Source organism: Spermophilus citellus (assembly GCF_964194105.1).
Source record: "Spermophilus citellus genome assembly, chromosome: 6".
Classification (NCBI taxonomy): Eukaryota; Metazoa; Chordata; class Mammalia; order Rodentia; family Sciuridae; genus Spermophilus; species Spermophilus citellus.
Window position 1 is genome coordinate 109,778,774 of NC_138187.1, and position 19,627 is coordinate 109,798,400.

Consider the following 19,627-nt stretch of genomic DNA (forward strand, 5'->3'; position numbering starts at 1 on the left):
CTGTATAGCCATCTGGTCCAGGGCTTTTCTTAGTTGGTAGTCTTTTGATGGCTTCTTCTATTTCTTCTTTTGTTATTGGTCTGTTTAAATTGTGTGTGTCTTCCTGTCTCAATCTGGGCAAATCATATGCCTTAAGAAATTTATCGATATCTTCATTATCTTCTATTTTATTGGAATATAGGGTTTCAAAATACTTTCTAATTATCTTCTGTATTTCTGTAGTGTCTGTTGTGATATTGCCTTTTTCATCCCGTATGTTAGTAATTTGAGTTCTCTCTCTTCTTCTTTTCGTTAGCATGGCTAAGGGCTTGTCTATCTTATTTATTTTTTCAAAGAACCAACTTTTAGTTTTATCTATCTTTTCAATGGTTTCTTTTGTTTCAATTTCGTTGATTTCTGCTCTAATTTTAATTATTTCTTGTCTTCTACTATATTTGCTGTTGTTTTGCTCTTCCTTTTCTAGGTTTTTGAGGTGTTGTGTGAGTTCATTTATCTGTTGGTTTTTTCTTTTTTTGAGGTAAGAACTCCAAGAAATGAATTTCCCTCTTAAAACTGCTTTCATTGTGTCCCATAGATTCTGGTATGTTGTGTCTGTGTTGTCATTTGACTCTAAGAATTTTTTCATCTCCTCCTTTATGTCTTCTACAACCCATTGATCATTCAATAATATATTGTTCATTTTCCATGTGATGTAGGATTTTTCCTTCCTTCTTTTATCATTGATTTCCAATTTCATTCCATTATGGTCAGATATGGTGCATGGTATTATCTCCACACCCTTATAATTACTAAGAGTTGCCTTATGGGATAACAGGAACTTACCTCAACATTGTAAAAGCTGTATATGCTAAACCTCAGGCTAGCATCATCCTAAACGGAGAAAAACTGAAGGCATTTCCTCTAAAATCTGGAACAAGACAGGGATGCCCTCTATCACCACTTCTATTCAATTTAGTTCTCGAAGTACTAGCCAGAGCAATTAGACAGACAAAAGAAATTAAAGGCATAAAAATAGGAAAAGAAGAAATTAAACTATCGCTATTTGCGGATGACATGATAATATACTTAACAGACCCAAAAGAGTCTACAAAGAAGCTGCTAGAGTTAATAAATGAATTCAGCAAAGTGGCAGGGTATAAAATCAACACGCATAAATCAAAGGCATTCCTGTATATCAGCAACAAAACCTCGGAAATGGAAATAAGGAAAACCACTCCATTCACAATATCCTCAAAGAAAATAAGATACTTGGGAATCAACCTAACAAAAGAGGTGAAAGATTTATACAATGAAAACTACAGAACCATAAAGAGAGAGATAGAAGAAGATCTCAGAAGATGGAAAAATGTACCCTGTTCATGGATAGGCAGAACTAACATCGTCAAAATGGCGATATTACCCAAACTTCTCTACAGGTTTAATGCGATGCCAATCAAAATCCCAATGGCATTTCTTGTAGAAATAGACAAAGCAATCATGAAATTCATATGGAAAAACAAAAGACCCAGAATAGCAAAAGCAATTCTAAGCAGGAAGTGTGAATCTGGAGGCATAGCGATACCAGAGGTCAAACTGTACTACAAAACAATAGTAACAAAAACAGCATGGTACTGGTACCAAAACAGGTGGGTAGACCAATGGTACAGAATAGAAGACACAGAGACTAATCCACAAAGTTACAACTATCTTATATTTGATAAAGGGGCTAAAAGCATGCAATGGAGGAAGGATAGCATTTTCAACAAATGGTGCTGGGAAAATTGGAAATCCATATGCAACAAAATGAAATTGAATCCCTTTCTCTCGCCATCCACAAAAATTAACTCAAAATGGATCAGGGAGCTAGGTATCAAATCAGAGACACTGCGTCTGATAGAAGAAAAAGTTGGCTACGATCTACAAATTGTGGGGTCAGGCTCCAAATTCCTCAATAGGACACCCATAGCCCAAGAGTTAACAACAAGAATAAACAAATGGGACTTAATTAAACTAAAAAGTTTTTTCTCAGCAAGAGAAACAATAAAAGAGGTAAATAGAGAGCCTACATCCTGGGAACAAATCTTTACCCCCCACACCTCCGATAGAGCCCTAATATCCAGAATGTACAAAGAACTCAAAAAATTAAACAATAAGATAACAAATAACCCAATTAACAAATGGGCCAAGGACCTCAACAGACACTTCTCAGAGGAGGACATACAATCAATCAACAAGTACATGAAAAAATGCTCACCATCTCTAGCAATCAGAGAAATGCAAATCAAAACCACCCTAAGATACCATCTCACTCCAGTAAGATTGGCAGCCATTATGAAGTCAAACAACAACAAGTGTTGGCGGGGATGTGGGGAAAAGGGTACACTTGTACACTGCTGGTGGGACTGCAAAATGGTGAGGCCAATTTGGAAAGCAGTATGGAGATTCCTGGGAAAGCTGGGAATGGAACCACCATTTGACCCAGCTATCGCACTTCTCGGACTATTCCCTGAGGACCTTAAAAGAGCGCACTATAGGGATACGGCTGCATCAATGATTATAGCGGCACAATTCACAATAGCTAGACTGTGGAACCAACCTAGATGCCCTTCAATTGATGAATGGATAAAAAAAATGTGGCATCTATACACAATGGAGTATTATGCAGCACTAAGAAATGACAAAATCATAGAATTTGCAGGGAAATGGATGGCATTAGAGCAGATTATGCTAAGCGAAGCTAGCCAAGCCCTAAAAAACAAATGCCAAATGTCTGCTTTGATATAAAGAGAAAAACTAAGAACAGAACAGGAAGAAAGAGCATGAGGAAAAGACTACAGTAAACAAAGACGAATGGGGGGAGAGAAACGGAGAGAGAAGGGAAAGCATATGGAAATGGTAGGAGACCTTCAAGGATACATAAAATTATAAGAGGTTATGAGGGGCAAGGGGGAGGGGAAAAAAAAAGGGAGAGAATTGAACAACAGCAGGGGAGGTAGAGAGGGAAGATGGGAGGGGAGGGGAGGGGAGGGGGGATAGTAGGGGATAGGAAAGGTAGCAGAATACAACAGTCACTAATATGGCATTATGTAAAAATGCGAATATGTAACAGATGTGATTCTGCAATCTGTATTTGGGGTGAAAATGGGAGTTCAAAGCACAATTTGAGTCTAATGTATGAAAGATGATATATCATGAACTATGTAATGCGATAAATAATCAATAAAAAAAAAATAAAAAAAAATAAATCAGAGACACGGCGTCTGATAGAAGAAAAAGTCGGCTATGATCTACATACTGTGGGGTCAGGCCCCAAATTCCTCAATAGGACACCCATAGCGCAAGAGTTAACAACCAGAATCAACAAATGGGACTTACTCAAACTAAGAAGTTTTCTCTCAACAAAAGAAACAATAAGAGAGATAAACAGGGAGCCTACATCCTGGGAACAAATCTTTACCCCACACACTTCAGATAGAGCCCTAATATCCAGAGTATACAAAGAACTCAAAAAATTAGATAATAAGATAACAAATAACCCAATCAACAAATGGGCCAAGGACCTGAACAGACACTTCTCAGAGGAGGACATACAATCAATCAACAAGTACATGAAAAAATGCTCATCATCGCTAGCAGTCAGAGAAATGCAAATCAAAACCACCCTAAGATACCATCTCACTCCAGTAAGATTGGCAGCCATTAAGAAATCCAACAACAACAAGTGCTGGCGAGGATGCGGGGAAATGGGTACACTTGTTCATTGTTGGTGGGACTGCAAAATGGTGCAGCCAATTTGGAAAGCAGTATGGAGATTTCTTGGAAAGTTGGGAATGGAACCACCATTTGACCCAGCTATTCCCCTCCTCGGTCTATTCCCTAAAGACCTAACAAGAGCATGCTACAGGGACACTGCTATATCGATGTTCATAGCAGCACAATTCACGATAGCAAGATTGTGGAACCAACCTAGAAGCCCTTCAATAGATGAATGGATTAAAAAAATGTGGCATTTATACACAATGGAGTATTACTCTGCAATAAGAAATGACAAAATCATAGAATTTGGAGGGAAATGGATGGCATTAGAGCAGATTATGCTAAGTGAAGCTAGCCAATCCTTAAAAAACAAATGTCAAATGTCTTCTTTGATATAAGGGGAGTAACCAAGGACAGGGTAGAGACGAAGAGCTGGAGAAGAAGAATAACATTAAACAGGGATGATAGGCGGGAGGGAAAGTGAGAGAGTTAAGGGAAATTGCATGGAACTGGAAGGTGAGCCTCAGGGTTATACACAATTACATATAAGAGGAAAGGAGGAGTAGGAGAAAAATTATATAAGTGGAAGAAACGATTTATAGTAGAGGGGATGGAGAGAGAGTAGGGGAGGGGAGGGGAGGGGAGGGGTGAGGGGACAGTGGAGAATGGGATAGACAGCAGAATACATCAGTCACTAGAAAGGCAATTTGTAAATCAATGGAAATGTAACTGATGTGACACAGCAATCTGTATACGGGGTAAAAATGGGAGTTCATAACCCACTTGAATCAATCTGTGAAATATGGTATAATAAGAACTATGTAATGTTTTGAACAACCAACAATAAAATAATTAAAAAAAAATTCTTAGAGGTAAATGAGAACACAGACATATCGAAATCTCTGGGACACTATGAAAGCAGTACTAAGAGGAAAATTCATTGCATGGAACTCATTCCTTAAAAGAAGAAAGTCAACAAATAAATGACCTCACCTACATCTCAAAGCCTTAGAAAAAGAAGAACAAATCCGCAGCAAAAGCAGTAGAAGGCAGGAAAAAATTAAAACTAGAGTGGAAATCAATGAAATTGAAACAAGAAACAAATAAAAAAAATTGACAAAACTAAAAGTTGGTTCTTTGAAAAAAAATATATAAAATTGACAGACCGTTAGCCATGCTAACGAAGAGAAAAAGAGGGAGAATTCAAATTGCCAGCATACATGATGAAAATGGTAATATCACAACAGACACTACAGAAATACAGAGGATAATTAGAAATTATCAAAAGACTACCAACCAGGAAAAGCCCAGGACCGGATGGATACACAGCCAAGTTCTACAGGACCTTTAAAGAAGAACTAATACCAATACTCTTCCATTTATTTCAGGAAATAGAAAAGGAGTGAGCACCTCCAAACCCATTCTATGATTCCAAAACAAGATAAAGACACTTCAAAGAAAGAAAACTTCAGACCAATATCTCTAATGAACATAGATGCAAAAATTCTCAATAAAATTCTGGCGAATCAAATACAAAAATATGTCAAAAAGATTGTGCACCATAATCAAGTGGGATCCATCCCAGGGATGCAAGTTTGGTTCAACATATGAAAATCAAAAAATGTAATTCATCACATCAATAGACTTAAGGATAAGAATCATATGATCATCTTGATAGACACAGAAAAAGCATTTGACAAAATACAGCACCCCTTTATGTTCAAAATACTAGAAAAACTAGGGATAACAGGAATATATCCCAACATCATAAAGGCTATCTATGCTAAGCCTCAGGCCAATATTATTCTAAATGAAGAAAAACTGAAGGCATTCTCTCTAAAATCTGGAACAAGACAGGGATGCCCTCTTTCACCACTTCTATTCAACATAGTTCTTGAAACACTGGCCAGAGCAATTAGATGAAAGAAATTAAAGGGATATATATATATATATATATATATATATATATATATATATATATATATAAACTTAAATTAGCTCTATTTGCTGATGATATGATTCTATACCTAAAAGACCCAAAAAACTCCACCAGAAAACTTTTAGAATTAGTAAGTGAATTCAGCAAAGTAGCAGGATATAAAATCAACAACCATAAATCAAAGGCATTTCTGTATATCAGTGACAAATCCTCTGAGAAGCAAATGAGGAAAACTACCCCATTAACAATATCCTAAAAATTAAAATAAAATAAGATACCTGGGAATCAACTTAACAAAAGAGGTGAAAGATCTATACAATTAAAACTATAGAATCCTAAAGAAAGAAATCAAATAATACCTTACAAGATGAAAGAATCTACCTCGCACTTGGATAGAATTAATATTCTATCAAAAGGACCATATTTCCAAAATATAATATATAATATTAACATTATCAAAAGGACCATATTTCCAAAAGCCCTAATCAGATTTAATACAATTCTGATCAAAATCCCTATGACATTCCTCATAGAAATAGAAAAGGCAGTCATGAAATTCATCTGGAAAAATAAGAGACCCAGAATAGCTAAAGTAATCCTTAGCAGGAATAGTGAATCAGGTGGCACCACTATACTAGACTTTGAACTATACTGCAGAGCAACAGTAACAAAAACAGCATGATATTGACACAAAAACAGACTGGTAGACCAATGGTACAGAGTAGAGGAGACTAACCCACAAAATTACAATTATATTAGACAAAGGCACCAAAGACATGCATTGGAGAAAAGATAGCCTCTTCAACAAATGGTGCTGAGAAAACTGGAAATCCATATTCAAAAAAATGAAATTAAACCCCTATCTCTCACCATGTACAAAACTCAACTCAAAATTTATATGGTTTTCCTTAATGAGTATAACTTACATGTGAACAGGTGTTCAATGAATATCCTATGATTTATTATAAAACCAGTACCAGAAGGAGATAAAATTTACTATATATTATCATTGATTATTAGAAATTAAGGCCATCCCAAAGAAGACATGAAAGAAAAATCCCTAAAAACTCTTTTTATAGACCAATCTTATAGGCTATTGATTGATTATAAAAGGAAAGATCTAATGTTACAATAGAAAGGAAAAAAAATCAATTTATTTCTTTTTTCTTATACAAAATAATAGTTTTGACTATTATTGTAGTATTTTCCTCTTCTCTTTAGATACTAAGTAACTATATACTACTACTTAATAACCCATTTAAATGCTGTTGAACACTGGATTTTGGTTGAGGTAGACATTCATTTCAGGACAACTCATTGTCATGTGGAATAAAGTGTTGGGAGAGATCATCATATATTGACACAATCTGGATAAAATACATCTGAGTCATGACCAAAGTTTATCTGGTATTTACTCTGTAAGAGGATTGGATTCAAAGATTTCAAAGGCAGCTTTTCATTGATTAAAATCCTATGATTCTGTGATATCCATTCCAAACAAATGGTATAAACAAATGATATTTTGATTAACATGATAATATTCTTGAGACCTGCCCAAATTAGGCTTCATAGTGGAAGTTCAGAATAGTATTTTCCTCAGATTTTAGGTCATCAGGAAGGTAGAACCAGTTTTAAAATATGTAGAAAAGAAAATTATTTTGAGTCAGCTCACATAATCATCAATAAATGGAACATCTTTTGAAATACAGACATGATAATTTTTTATTACATGTTCATGACTACTCACAATCATCTACAAGAGTTTCCTATGGTCACGTAGGATAGTGAAGTTGCCATGCAACTTGCAGACAAAAAGAAACCTGAAAATCTTCCATTCATTTACAGACTACTGAGAGCAAACAAATCATACCTCTCTTTTATGTTTCATAAGTAGTCCAATATTGAATTACAGGTTGTCAAATGCATGAAGATCTGAAAAGCTGGAATCTGGAAAAAGAAAACTGGAAGGCTAAGCAGGTTGTCTAACAGCTATAGCTGATTGACAGGTATTGATTAAAATCTTGCATAAAATCTCCTTACAGCACACTAGAGATTCAGTGATAGACATTAGACTTATCACTTAAAAGCTTACTGCACACTGTATCATATATAGAACAAGAGTGCCTTCCCACTGGCCTTATTCAAATTAGACATGGAGTTGAATATAAAGGAAAGAGACACAGGAATGATCATAGAACACAAAGATTAAAAAAAAACATGAACTAATTATGATTTTTTAGAAAACAGAAAATACAGTCCATTGGCTAATTGAGGAACCACAAAATATGAGGCAATAATAACATGAGTTCCTCTAAAGAAGTCAATCATCATCCAGTTGGGGTTCAGCAAATTGCAGCCTACAAATCAAAAACATCCTGCCAACTCTTTGTAAAATTGTATTGCACTATAACCACACTCATTCGTTACATTCATTCTTTTCATGCTACAGTAGAGTTAAACAGTTATGACAGAAATCCTATGGCCCACAAGCCCAAAATATTTCTCATACTGCCCTTTACAGAAAGTTCGCCACTCTGATCTACTAAGAAATCATATAAACATGGCTTGACTTAATTGATATATTTTAGCAGGAGGGCAAAATAAGTGATTTATTCTACAGACTTTAGAACTTATTTGAAAGAGACCTGTTAATCAAACTATCAACACCAGGTTCTAGTTGAACGTGGCAGAAGTGGCACATGCATTTCACTTAACCCACTCAAGTAATTATCAAGATTTTAACTCCCAAAGTGAACCACAAGGGCCACCAAGGGATGAAGTTGGGTTAATCTCATCTATAAGTCCAAATGTGGGGTAAGAGGGCAGGTGGTAAGAGAAGCAGAGGAACCCATCAAGAAGAGCAGCCGCCACCAGAGCCATTTCTGACCTAACCTGATCCCAGCAAGGATCTAGAAGCAAACATATAATGTCAGAGAATCGCACTGAAAAGTAGCTGAAAAACAGACAATGGCCAGACACGGTGGCTCACGCCTGTAATCCCAGCAGCTCTGAAGGTTGAGACATGAGGATCACAAATTCAAAGCCGGCCTCAGCAAAAGTGAGGCACTAAGTAACTCAGTGAAACCCTGTCTCTAAATAAAACAGAAAACAGGGCTGGGAATGTGACTCAGTGGTAAAGTGCCCCTGAATTCAATCTAGAGTACCCCTAAAAAAACAGAACTAACCAAAAACCTATACACCAAAATGTCTTGAAACAACTCTGTAATACTGGAGTGATTTAGAGTAAGCAATGGAAGGTTAAAATGGAAAACCTAGTTGAATTTGATGTTAAGTCGATCTCTACTGCAGACCATTGCTGGAGCATCCTATACGATCTTCTTTTCCCATTTCTTACACTCTAGAACAATTTTCTCTAATAACAGATTGATTTTTGAGTAGATCACTGTCAAACAAGCAAAAAAAAAAAGAAGAAGAAGAAGAAATGCAATTAACATATACTTTATGACTTTGTAATAAGAAATATTTCTTAACTTACTGAGATATAATTTAAATGACAATAAAATACTTCATCCATCCACATAACCAACACCAAAATTAAGATATAAAATATGTCATTACTCTTCAAAGGTTCCCTTGGGTCCCTTCATATTTATATCCTCCTTCCCAGCAACTAGTAATCTTGTCTCCATCAATACAGATTACTTTTATCTAGTCCAGAATAGTAGTAGTACTTCCCAACTAGCTTCCTTCTCTCAATACAATGTTCTGAGATTCACTCCTGTTGCTGCATACGTTAGTAGTTGCCCCTTTTTGTTTGTGGTCAGTAATAGTATAGCATGTGTGTTTGTTTATTGTTCGTTTACCTATGGGGTAATATTTCAGTTGTTTCCAGGTTTGGAACACTGAACTCTTAATGTGCAAATCTTTCTTTATGGTAATATACTTTCATAACTCCTGGGTAAACACATAGGAGAATTGCTGGGTCACTTAGAAGTTAAACTTAAAGGTTACTAGAAACTACCAAATATGCCCAAAGAAATGGTAACATTTTAAATTCATTGGATGAGGGTTCCAGCTGTTCCACGATCTTGCAAGGACTTGTCAAGGTAAATCTTTTTCTTTTTTTTTTTTCAGGTTTTCTAGTGAAAATATAGTGGTATCTCATTATGGTTATAATTGTTATTACTCTAATGACTAATGGTGTTGAATATTTTTCAATGTATATCTTCTTGAAGTATTCAAATCTTTTGCTTATTTTACTGGATTATCTTACTACTGAATTTTAAGTGTTCTTTCAAAACTATGGATAACATGCAAGGTGCAATGGCATACACCTATAATCTCGGCAACTCAGGAGGCTAAAGCAACAATGTACAAGTTCAAGGCCAGCCTCAGCAACTTAGTAAAACCCTATCTCAAATTATAAAAATAATTTTTTTAAAAGGACTGGATATATAGCTCAGTGTTAAAGCAGCACTGGGTTCAGTCCCAGTACTGCAAATCAATCAATCAATCTGGACACACCAGCTCCTGGGGCAGGGGACATGACAGAGCATGCACATGCAAGCTCAAACATTTTCTCCCAGTCTATAGTTTATCTTTCCATATTTAAAATGATTTCTTTCAAAGGACAGAGGGATTAATTCTGATGAAGTCCAATTTATCAGTTTGTCTTATATGCTCAGTGCTTTTTGATATACCTATGAAACTTCACATACGTCATATCCAAAAATTTCCTCCTATGTTTTCTTCTAAAAGTTTTGTAGACTTAGCCTATAAGTTTAAGTCTATAATCTATTCAGAAGTTTTTAAAATTTATTTGTTTTACATGTATATAACTCGCATAGATTTTTTTTCAGCACAATTTGTTGAAAAGACTATCCTTTCACTATTGAATTACAATGGCAAATTGGTCCAAAATCAACTTAATTTTTATTTCTATATAATATTATGTTATACATTTTTAAAAACCTTTCTATATAGCAAGAATCTATTCCTCCCAGGGATAGCCAATTCTTAAAGGCAGCAATATTTCTTTGATATGTAAACTAAACAATTCAGAGTCACACCTCTTCTATCAGACCCTAATATCCTAAGAAATAATAGTCTTCTGCCTTAATCACCCCAGGGTCAAGTATAGGGATCTAGGAATCAACCCTCATAGTCCAAGATCTCTGAGACTATTCAAACTAGCCAATCCTAAACTGACAAGTTGTGTGAAGCTCACAATCAGAGGCAAAGGTTCATCAAAAAACCAAGACCTAATTACTGGACTCCATAACACACTCCCTACCCATTCTTATCCCCACACCCAACCACATTAATAAATACCTATTAATAGTGTTAGCACAAATGACTGAGCCAAATGCAAACTTCAGGAATCAGCAAAACCTTTATTCAGTGGTGGTTCATACATCTGGTGGACACACTTTCCATATGGAAAATGAGCTGCTGGCCAAAGGAGGAATCTGTGCTTATATATGCTACACAGAGAGGTGACTTAATTATTGACAGAGTGTGTCAATTTGGACACTAAGGAAACAGGCTGTGAGAATTTGAAATTTCTGGGTAATGTTTTTACTTGGGGAAGAATGGAGGGTCTGAGATCAACATTCAAGGCTTATCTCTTTCCCTTATTTGGGGAAGGATCAAAGTTTTGGCTTCATCCCAGAGACTGCCATTTTAGGCTTGATGAATATCTCCTTCCTAGGGATTGTCTTTGTCACTTGGAAGGAATGTATTTGGGAAAGGATCAATGTAATTAATATTTGGGTTTTTTCCTCACTCCCTCTTCCCAAGCTACACTATTTTGGAGTTTGTCATTTTCTATATCTTACAAATTTCATGTCATTTCAGTCAGTACATCATGGTTCGTCATCATGAAAAAATTGCAAGGCATTCTAAAAGGCAAAAAATAAAATTTGAATAGACACAGCAAACATAAGTACTAGTATAGTACATATAGTACATATGTCAGGGGTGGTGGAATTATCAGACTGGAAATTTAAAACAACTAAGATCAATATGCTAAGAGTTCTAATAGTTAAAGAAAACAGCATACAAGAACAGACATGAAAATTAAGGAAAGACATGAAAATTCTAAGAAAAATCCAGAAATAAATATTAGTAAAAAATGCCAAAACAGAAATGAAGAATGTTTCAGTTGGGCTTACTGGGAAAGTTCACATATTTAGGGGAAGAATCTTAGAGCTTAAGAATATCTCAATAAAAACCATCAGAACTGGAAAAGAGAAAAGAGACTTATAAAAACAAAAAAAGGGCTATGGTTGTGGCTCAGTGGTAGAATGCCTGCCTAGCACATGTGAGGCACTGGGTTCAATCCCCAGCACCATGTAAAAAAAACTAAATAAACAAAAGTATTGTGTCCATCTACAACTAAAAATATTTTTTAAAAATTTCCAAGAACTGTGGGACAACTAAAAAAGGTATGAGAAATATGTAATGGGAATACCAAAAGGCAAGAGAGAGAGAGAGAGAGAGAGAGAGAATATATGGAACAGGTAAAATAGCTGAAGCAATAATGATTAAGAATTTCTCCAAATTAATTAATGTCAGGCACCTAGGGACTGGGGACATAGCTCAGTTGGTAGAGTGTTTGCCTAGCATGAACAAGGCCCTGGGTTCAGTCCGCAGCACCACCAAAAAAAATTTAATAAATATAATGTCAGGCACCTTACCACAGATCCAGAAAACTCAGAGAACACTTGCAGGATAATTGTCATTGTCAAACTACAGGAAATCAAAGACTTTAAAAATCTCAAAAGAGGTCAAAGGAAATAAATAGTGCTACATTCTGAACATCTGTCCCCTCCAAAATTTTTGTTGAAACTTACTTGCCATTGTAATAGTTCAAAGAGGTGAGACAGTTAAGAAGTGATTGAGCCAGAAGACTGTACCCTCACAGGTAGCATTACTGTCATTACAAAAGGATGAATTTGACCTGCTCTTTCTCTGTCCTTCTGCCATGTGATAATGCAGTAAGAAAACCATGGCTATATGATGACCTGTTATTGAACTTTCCAGCTTCAAGAACTAGGAGTCAATAAATTTCTATTCCTTATAAGTCAGTTAGTCACAGAAATACCTTGATAGCAACACAGAATATACTAAAACAAACACCTTACCTATGGAAGAACAAATATAAAAATTATACCAAACTTCTCAGAAGCCAGGTAAGCAAGGAAGTAGAGTGAAATATTTTAAGTGCTACAAGAAAGAAAGAAAAAAAGAAAAAAAAAACTCACCAATCTCCAGTTCTGTACGCTATTAAATTATCCTTCAAAAGCAAAGAAATAAAGACTTTCTCAGACAAACAACAAAATGGCAATTTGTTGCCTGTAGACTTGCCTTGAAAGAAATGTGAAAAAAAAATTCTGTACAGAGGAGGAAACTGATAAAAGCTGGGAGCTGGCATTACATAAAGAAAGGAGGAGCATCAGAAAGAGTAAGTGAAGATAAAACACTTAGTTTTCTTAATTGATCAAAATACTAACAATTATGTATTTTGATCACATATGCTTATGTATACGTGAAATAAATAGCAGCAATGATATAAGAGATAGGAGGATGTGAAATTGGGAATTTAATTGTTCTCTGACTTTTCTGGATTTATGGTAAGGTGCCTGACATTAAATCAGCCTCCCCACCCTGGTGGTGGAGATTGAATGTAGGGCCTTGTGCATGCTAGGCAAACACTCTACCAACTGAGCTATATCCCCAGTCCATAGATGGCTGACATTAATTTGGAGAAATTCTTAATCATTATTGCTTCAGCTATTTCACCTGTTCCATTCTCTCTCTTTTTGCCTTTTGGTATTCCCACTATATATTTTTAATACCTTTTTTAGTTGTCCCACAGTTCTATTTTGTTATTTTAAGGTATCTGTGAAGCAGTAGAAGTACTACTTGAAATCAGATTTGGATTCATTGTAAATGTATGTTGTAAACTCCAGGGCATAACCAATATAAGTAAAAAGAAACAAGTATAACTGATGTTAGTAAAAGAGAGAAGATGAAATTGTATAAAATAAAATGTTCAATTAAAACCATACAGTCAGAAAAACAGTGAAAGACAAAAACAGAAACAAAGGAGTTGGGGATATAGCTCAGTTGGTAGAGTGCTTGCCTTGCATGCACAAGGCCCTGGGTTCAATCCCCAGCACTGCAAAAGAAAAACAAACAAACAACAAAATAAATAAACAAATAAAAAACAGAAACAAAGAGTAAAGCCAACAAATAGAAAACATGGTAGACATTAATGCAACTATATCAATAATCACTTTGAATGTCAATGATGTAAATGAACCAGTTAAAAGACATGCTGAGCCTGAGTTCAGTGGCAGAGCGCTTGCCTTCCACATGTGAGGAACTGGGTTGATCCTCAACACCATGTAAAAATAAAAAAATAAAACATGCTGTCCAACTACAAAAATTTTTTTTTTAAACAGACACTGTCAAAATGGATCAAGAAATACAAATCAGTGTATATACTATCAGTCTGAAGTCTGGCAGAGAGCTATTTATGAAATAAATAAAGGGCTTGGCTTTTCTCATTATCACCACTTTGAGTACATTATTCCAGAAAACAACTTACTACATTACCCTGTTAAATGCTTACTAATGTGGGATTAATTTTCTACTCATCAAAAATGAATCAAATCATTCTACAACTAAGCATAAAATGTAAACCAAAAATATGATTCGTATGTTTAAAGAGATCCATAATTATCAACATAAAAAAGAGCCTCTCTCTGCTAATATAGTGCTTTTTAAAAGAATATAAACTGTATATTTAGTTCAGTAATTAATTCAACTAGAAGTGTACATATGAGTTGGGCACAGTGGCGCATGCCAGTAATCCCAGCAACTCAGTAGACTGAGGTAGGAGGATCACAAGTTTTAGGCCAGCCTCAGCAACCCTTGTCTCTAAATACAATAAAAAATAAAAAAGGCTGGGGATGAGGCTCAGTGGTAAAGTGCCCCTGGGTTCAATTCCCAGTACCACAAAAAAGCAAAAGAAAAAAATAAACATATATATTAAGAGTCAACTTAAACCCAGAACAGGTAAAATAATACTTGGTGAATTTGCCTAAAATTAGTTTACTTGCTATCAATATTGCTGCCATTTTCTACTTTGAGTATACTTTTTTTAGAAAAAAACTTAACCTGCTACTCCCCTATAATTTCATAATCATCTGGATGATCTGAATATACCGAATAATACTGATTTTTCTTGTAAAAATCAGACATCTCACAATAAGGTATGGAAAAAAATATGAAGCCACTAATAACAAAATATTTTGTCAGTATCAGAAGTAGTACCTACACAGCTGTAATAGACTAATACACAGACACATACATAAAGAGACTACAGATGAAACATGGAATAACAGTTGGGGATGTATCCTGAACTCACAAAATAGACACAAAGAGATTACCACCAGTAAAAAAGGAGTGGGAAAAGAAACTAAAGGATTTGCTTTTTATTCTGTATGACTATATATGGTGTAAATTTTTATAATGAAAATACATCTTTATGTTACTTATGTTTAAAAATGAAATGTGAATACTGACAGCAATGGTGCCATACAATGAGCACAAAAGACACATTACAGACTGAAATACCCACAAAACCTCTCTCAGACAACTCATTGAAGCCATAGCCCCACACATCAAAGGCTAAGTTAGTGAACCAAAGTTATGTTCCCCTGGGGTGGACATATTATAGATTTTATGCTACAAATTCACATGCTCAATATCAATTTCCATTCCACTTGCTTTTGCCTCCTTTTCATTACTGTTCATAGTTCAGTGTGTCAGTTTAATTCTATACTACTTTGTAGCTATCCACAATAATTACAGTGTTTAATGCTGTATCTTAAGGTTGAGATAAATATAGCAGTTTAAATGCATATGGTTTGGCCAATCTTTTGACGAAACCTCTACACACATCAAAACCATTCACCCCGCATACACTCACACATGAGCAGAATCTAGCTAATACCATATATTTCACCTTACTACTTCTCCATTACCTTCCACAGTATATCTGATGATAACATTTTTATTGACACTATAGTAAACAGCTGATAAATATAGTAAAAATATATATACTATAATGAATCAAAATGACATGCCACCTACCAAAACCCCTCCACTCATTCTAATCAGATAATGACCTTTTCCCACCCCTAGTGTTTTACTACAATTGGAGAAGGCAGCATGAGAGGAAAAATATTCAAGAAAACAGGGAAAAAATAAAAATAAATGTTTAGGTCATTGAGACTAGAAAGGAAGTGTACCTAAAATATTTGTGTCAAATAAAATGATAATTTGACAGTTCTGTGTGTATTCTGCTTAATCTGAAGTTCTGAGAAATGAGTAGCTGAGTTTCGCATGAATAAAAGAGCTAAAACACCACCATAAAACAGTCTTTCTGGAATTTACTCTGTAGAAAAACATGAGTTTATTTCTTTTTTTGCTTTTCTGTTACTGTTGTCGCTAGTGATCTTCCATAAATCTAGGATCTTCCTTTGACAGAATATTTGGTTTACAAATTGAGGTGAAAATAATTCAGTACTTTTAACATTTCCTACCTTATTTTTATTAAGAAGTGTTAAATTTTTCAATGTCTATTTTTAACATTTTTGTTTTATGTTCTTTGGGGATAGAGTACATCCTTATCAAAATAAAATGAAACGCCAAGAAAAAATAAAGAATACAGCAGATAATGGAAATCTAGACTTAATCAGAAAAGTAAAACAAGAGTAACATTTATATTTAAAAGAAGAGTTAAAAATCTGGAATTGGGATACTGAGAATCATTTCCCAAACTCTAGAGTCTTTAAATTATAGCATATTTGGCAAGTTGCTTGCCTCTCTATCCTTAGTTTTCTTATTGGTAAAATGAGCATAGTAATAGTACTTAATTCTCATAAGATTCTTAGAAAATTAAATGGAATTAAATGGTGCATAGGAGATATCTAATAAGTACTAGCTCTGCTTATCAGTCACAGATTTAAAACTGAGGCCTACAGAGTTTGTGTTTTCCCTGAGATAATTTAACTAGAAAATGGCAGAATTAGCATTAGAACTTCAAACCCATGATATTTTTGTACCTTTTTTTTTTTCTTTTCTAGTAAGATCACTTTGGGATCAGGGAATATAACTCAGTGGTAGAGAACTTGCCTAGCATGCACAAGAAGGGGAAGGGGGGCTCACTTTGTTTGTGGTCTGAAGAAATTACTTTCAAAGGAGAAGATAAGATAGCAGAAAATCCCTCAGATAAGCATGACCTAGATTTAAAAGAAGGAAGGAACTCAATGTGGGTGCCTATGTACAAATGCAGGCAAATACACACAACAAAATAAGAAATAAGAAGGATGGGTGAAAAGTGGGGGCAAGTTCTGTGACACAGTCACAAAAGTTCCACTTAGACTTTTTAATATGATATAATTCATTAGAGCATAATTACATTTTGTATTAAATGATTAATTATAAGTTTTGAAGAAAAGGTCATGTTGAATGTTAATTATACATCCTTGAAGGAATTTCAAAGATATTAACAATGATATTCATTATAAATTAATTTAAACTCTTGGAAGGCAATTTGGCATTATATTTAAAAATTCAAAATGCATACATCCTTTCACTAACTGATATAACTAGGAAGAATTTATCCTACAATTAATTTAAATAAGTGTGCAAAAATAAAATAAAAGGATGCTGGATGCATTATCAGCAAACCGAATACTGGAAAAAATTGAAGCCTTCATTAACAGGGAAATTATGATTATTATGTATCTATGTAATGGAGTTATGGGATGGTATAAATTTTCTTCTAAATAGATTATTAAATTAAAAGAATATCAAGGTATATAAGAATTTGTCCCAGGGCTAGGGTTGTGGCAAAGTGGTAGAGCACTCGCTCATCTAGCACGTGTGAGGCCCTGGGTTCAATCCTCAGCACCACATAAAAATAAATAAAATAAAGGGATTGTTTCCATCTACAACTAAAAAATATTTTAAAAAATTGTCCCAGAGTAATATTTGTTTTTTTAAACATAGAAAAAATATATTCAAATGTGTTAGTAATTCTCATAAGAAAATATTTCAAAGACATCTAAGAAAATTAAAAGTGGTTATTTCTGGAAAATAAGATTGAGGCAGGGGGCATAAAGATGGAAAACAGACAGTTATTTTCACATAGCAGAAATATATACAAACAATGCTTATATTTTAACCATATATCGGTTCAGCAACCCTAATTCAAAAATTCAAAATCTGAAATGCCCCCAAGCTGAAAATTTTGAAATTTGGGGGTTAGTGATTCTCAACTGGTAAAATCTATGCAAATATTCCAAACTGAAAAAATTTTAAATCTGAAACATTTCTGGTCCCAAGTATTTCAACCTGTATATATATTAATTTTAAAACTGAAGGAAAAATAACAAGTAAAAATGAGTCAGAGATTGTTTAAAAACAGAAATAGACCAACAGGTAATAGGGGACAAATTTTCAAATAGAGAATTTGAAGGTTTCATGATATAGCTGAGAAGTCTTACCTGACACTTAGCACTACAGTATTTGGCAACTCGGCATTGAGAGCATCGCATCAACTTTTCCTTCCTGCATTAAAAAAAAAAAAAATCCATATTAGGAAATGAGTGAGAAATATATGGTTGAAGGAAGAGTATATAAATCAGCATGTTCTGTTTACTCCATATGTATGGTCCTTTAAATTTTCACACCAGCTTAAAGTGAACTGCAATGTGAGACATTTAAATAATGACTAATACTCTTGTTTAAATTGTGGTATAATAAGCCAGGCATGGTGGTCCATGCCTGTTATCCCAGAAGCTTCAGAAGCTAAGACAGGATGACTATGAGTTCAATGCCAGCCTCAGCAACTTAGCAAGTCCCTAAGAAACTCAGTGAGACTTTATCTTTAAATAAAATACAAAAAGGAATGGGAATGTGGCTCAGTGGTTGAGTGCCCCTGGGTTCAATCCCAAGTACCCGAAAAACAAAAACAAAAAATTGTGGTATAATATACATAACATAAAATTTTTACTTCAACCATTTTTAGCATACAGTGGCATTAAGTACATTCACAGTATTATACAACATATAACCACTACCACTGTTTTTCTAAAACTATTTAATTAAAGTACAGATTCCTATTTAGACAAAAAAATACTTTATACAGACATTAATCTCTCTTTATTAAATTCAAAATCCAGAACACGTATTACTTGGAAATACAGGTTGATTATCCCTTATCTGAAATGCTTGGGACCAGGACTGTTTTGAATTTGGGTTTGTTTGTTTGTTTGTTATGTTTTTTGTTGTTACATTTGTGTATACATAATGAGATATCCTGGGGAATGAGACCCAAGTCTAAATCCTGAGGTAATTTTATACCATATTTTTAGTGTACTTATAATTTACCTGTCACACAAAGTCAGGTTTGAAATTTTCCATGTGTGCTGTCACGTCAACATGAGAAGTTTCAGATTTTAGCATTTTGGATTTTAGATTTCAGATCAGAGAAGCTCAACCTGTATGTACTCTATACTCATAAAATGCAAGAGTTTTATGTCTTCATTTTTAATATAATTTATTCATGAATATGCTCCTTCTGGGAAATGATTTTTAAATTCCATTAAATTTTATTACTACTTTAGACATGCTGATTTGACATGCTCCAAAATTATCTCCCCAAATCACCCAATAACAACAACAACAACAAAAAAAAAAACAGAAAAAGTTTAAGCTTGAATTATACACTAAAAATAATAAATCTGATGATAACATTTATAGTGACAAATACTGACAAGACAGTGAATAGTTTCATGGTGGCCAAGAATACTAGAAATCAAAGTGTAATATATCAATAACAAAGCAGAATGCCTTATTCTAAGCATTAGGTTAGAATGTGTCACACACCAAGTTAATGTTCTTTAGATCTGG

The 19,627-nt window shown here is 34.4% G+C and overlaps 1 protein-coding gene across 1 annotated transcript in view; it reads right to left on the reverse strand.

Moving 5' to 3' along the window:
- The window catches only part of SMYD3 (SET and MYND domain containing 3), a 762,780-nt gene that overhangs the window by 569,873 nt on the left and 173,280 nt on the right, over window positions 1-19,627 (reverse strand). The window contains exon 2 of the mRNA XM_081300183.1: window positions 18,220-18,283. Coding sequence (XP_081156309.1) covers window positions 18,220-18,283 — 64 coding nt within the window. The remainder of the gene's footprint in view (window positions 1-18,219; window positions 18,284-19,627) is intronic.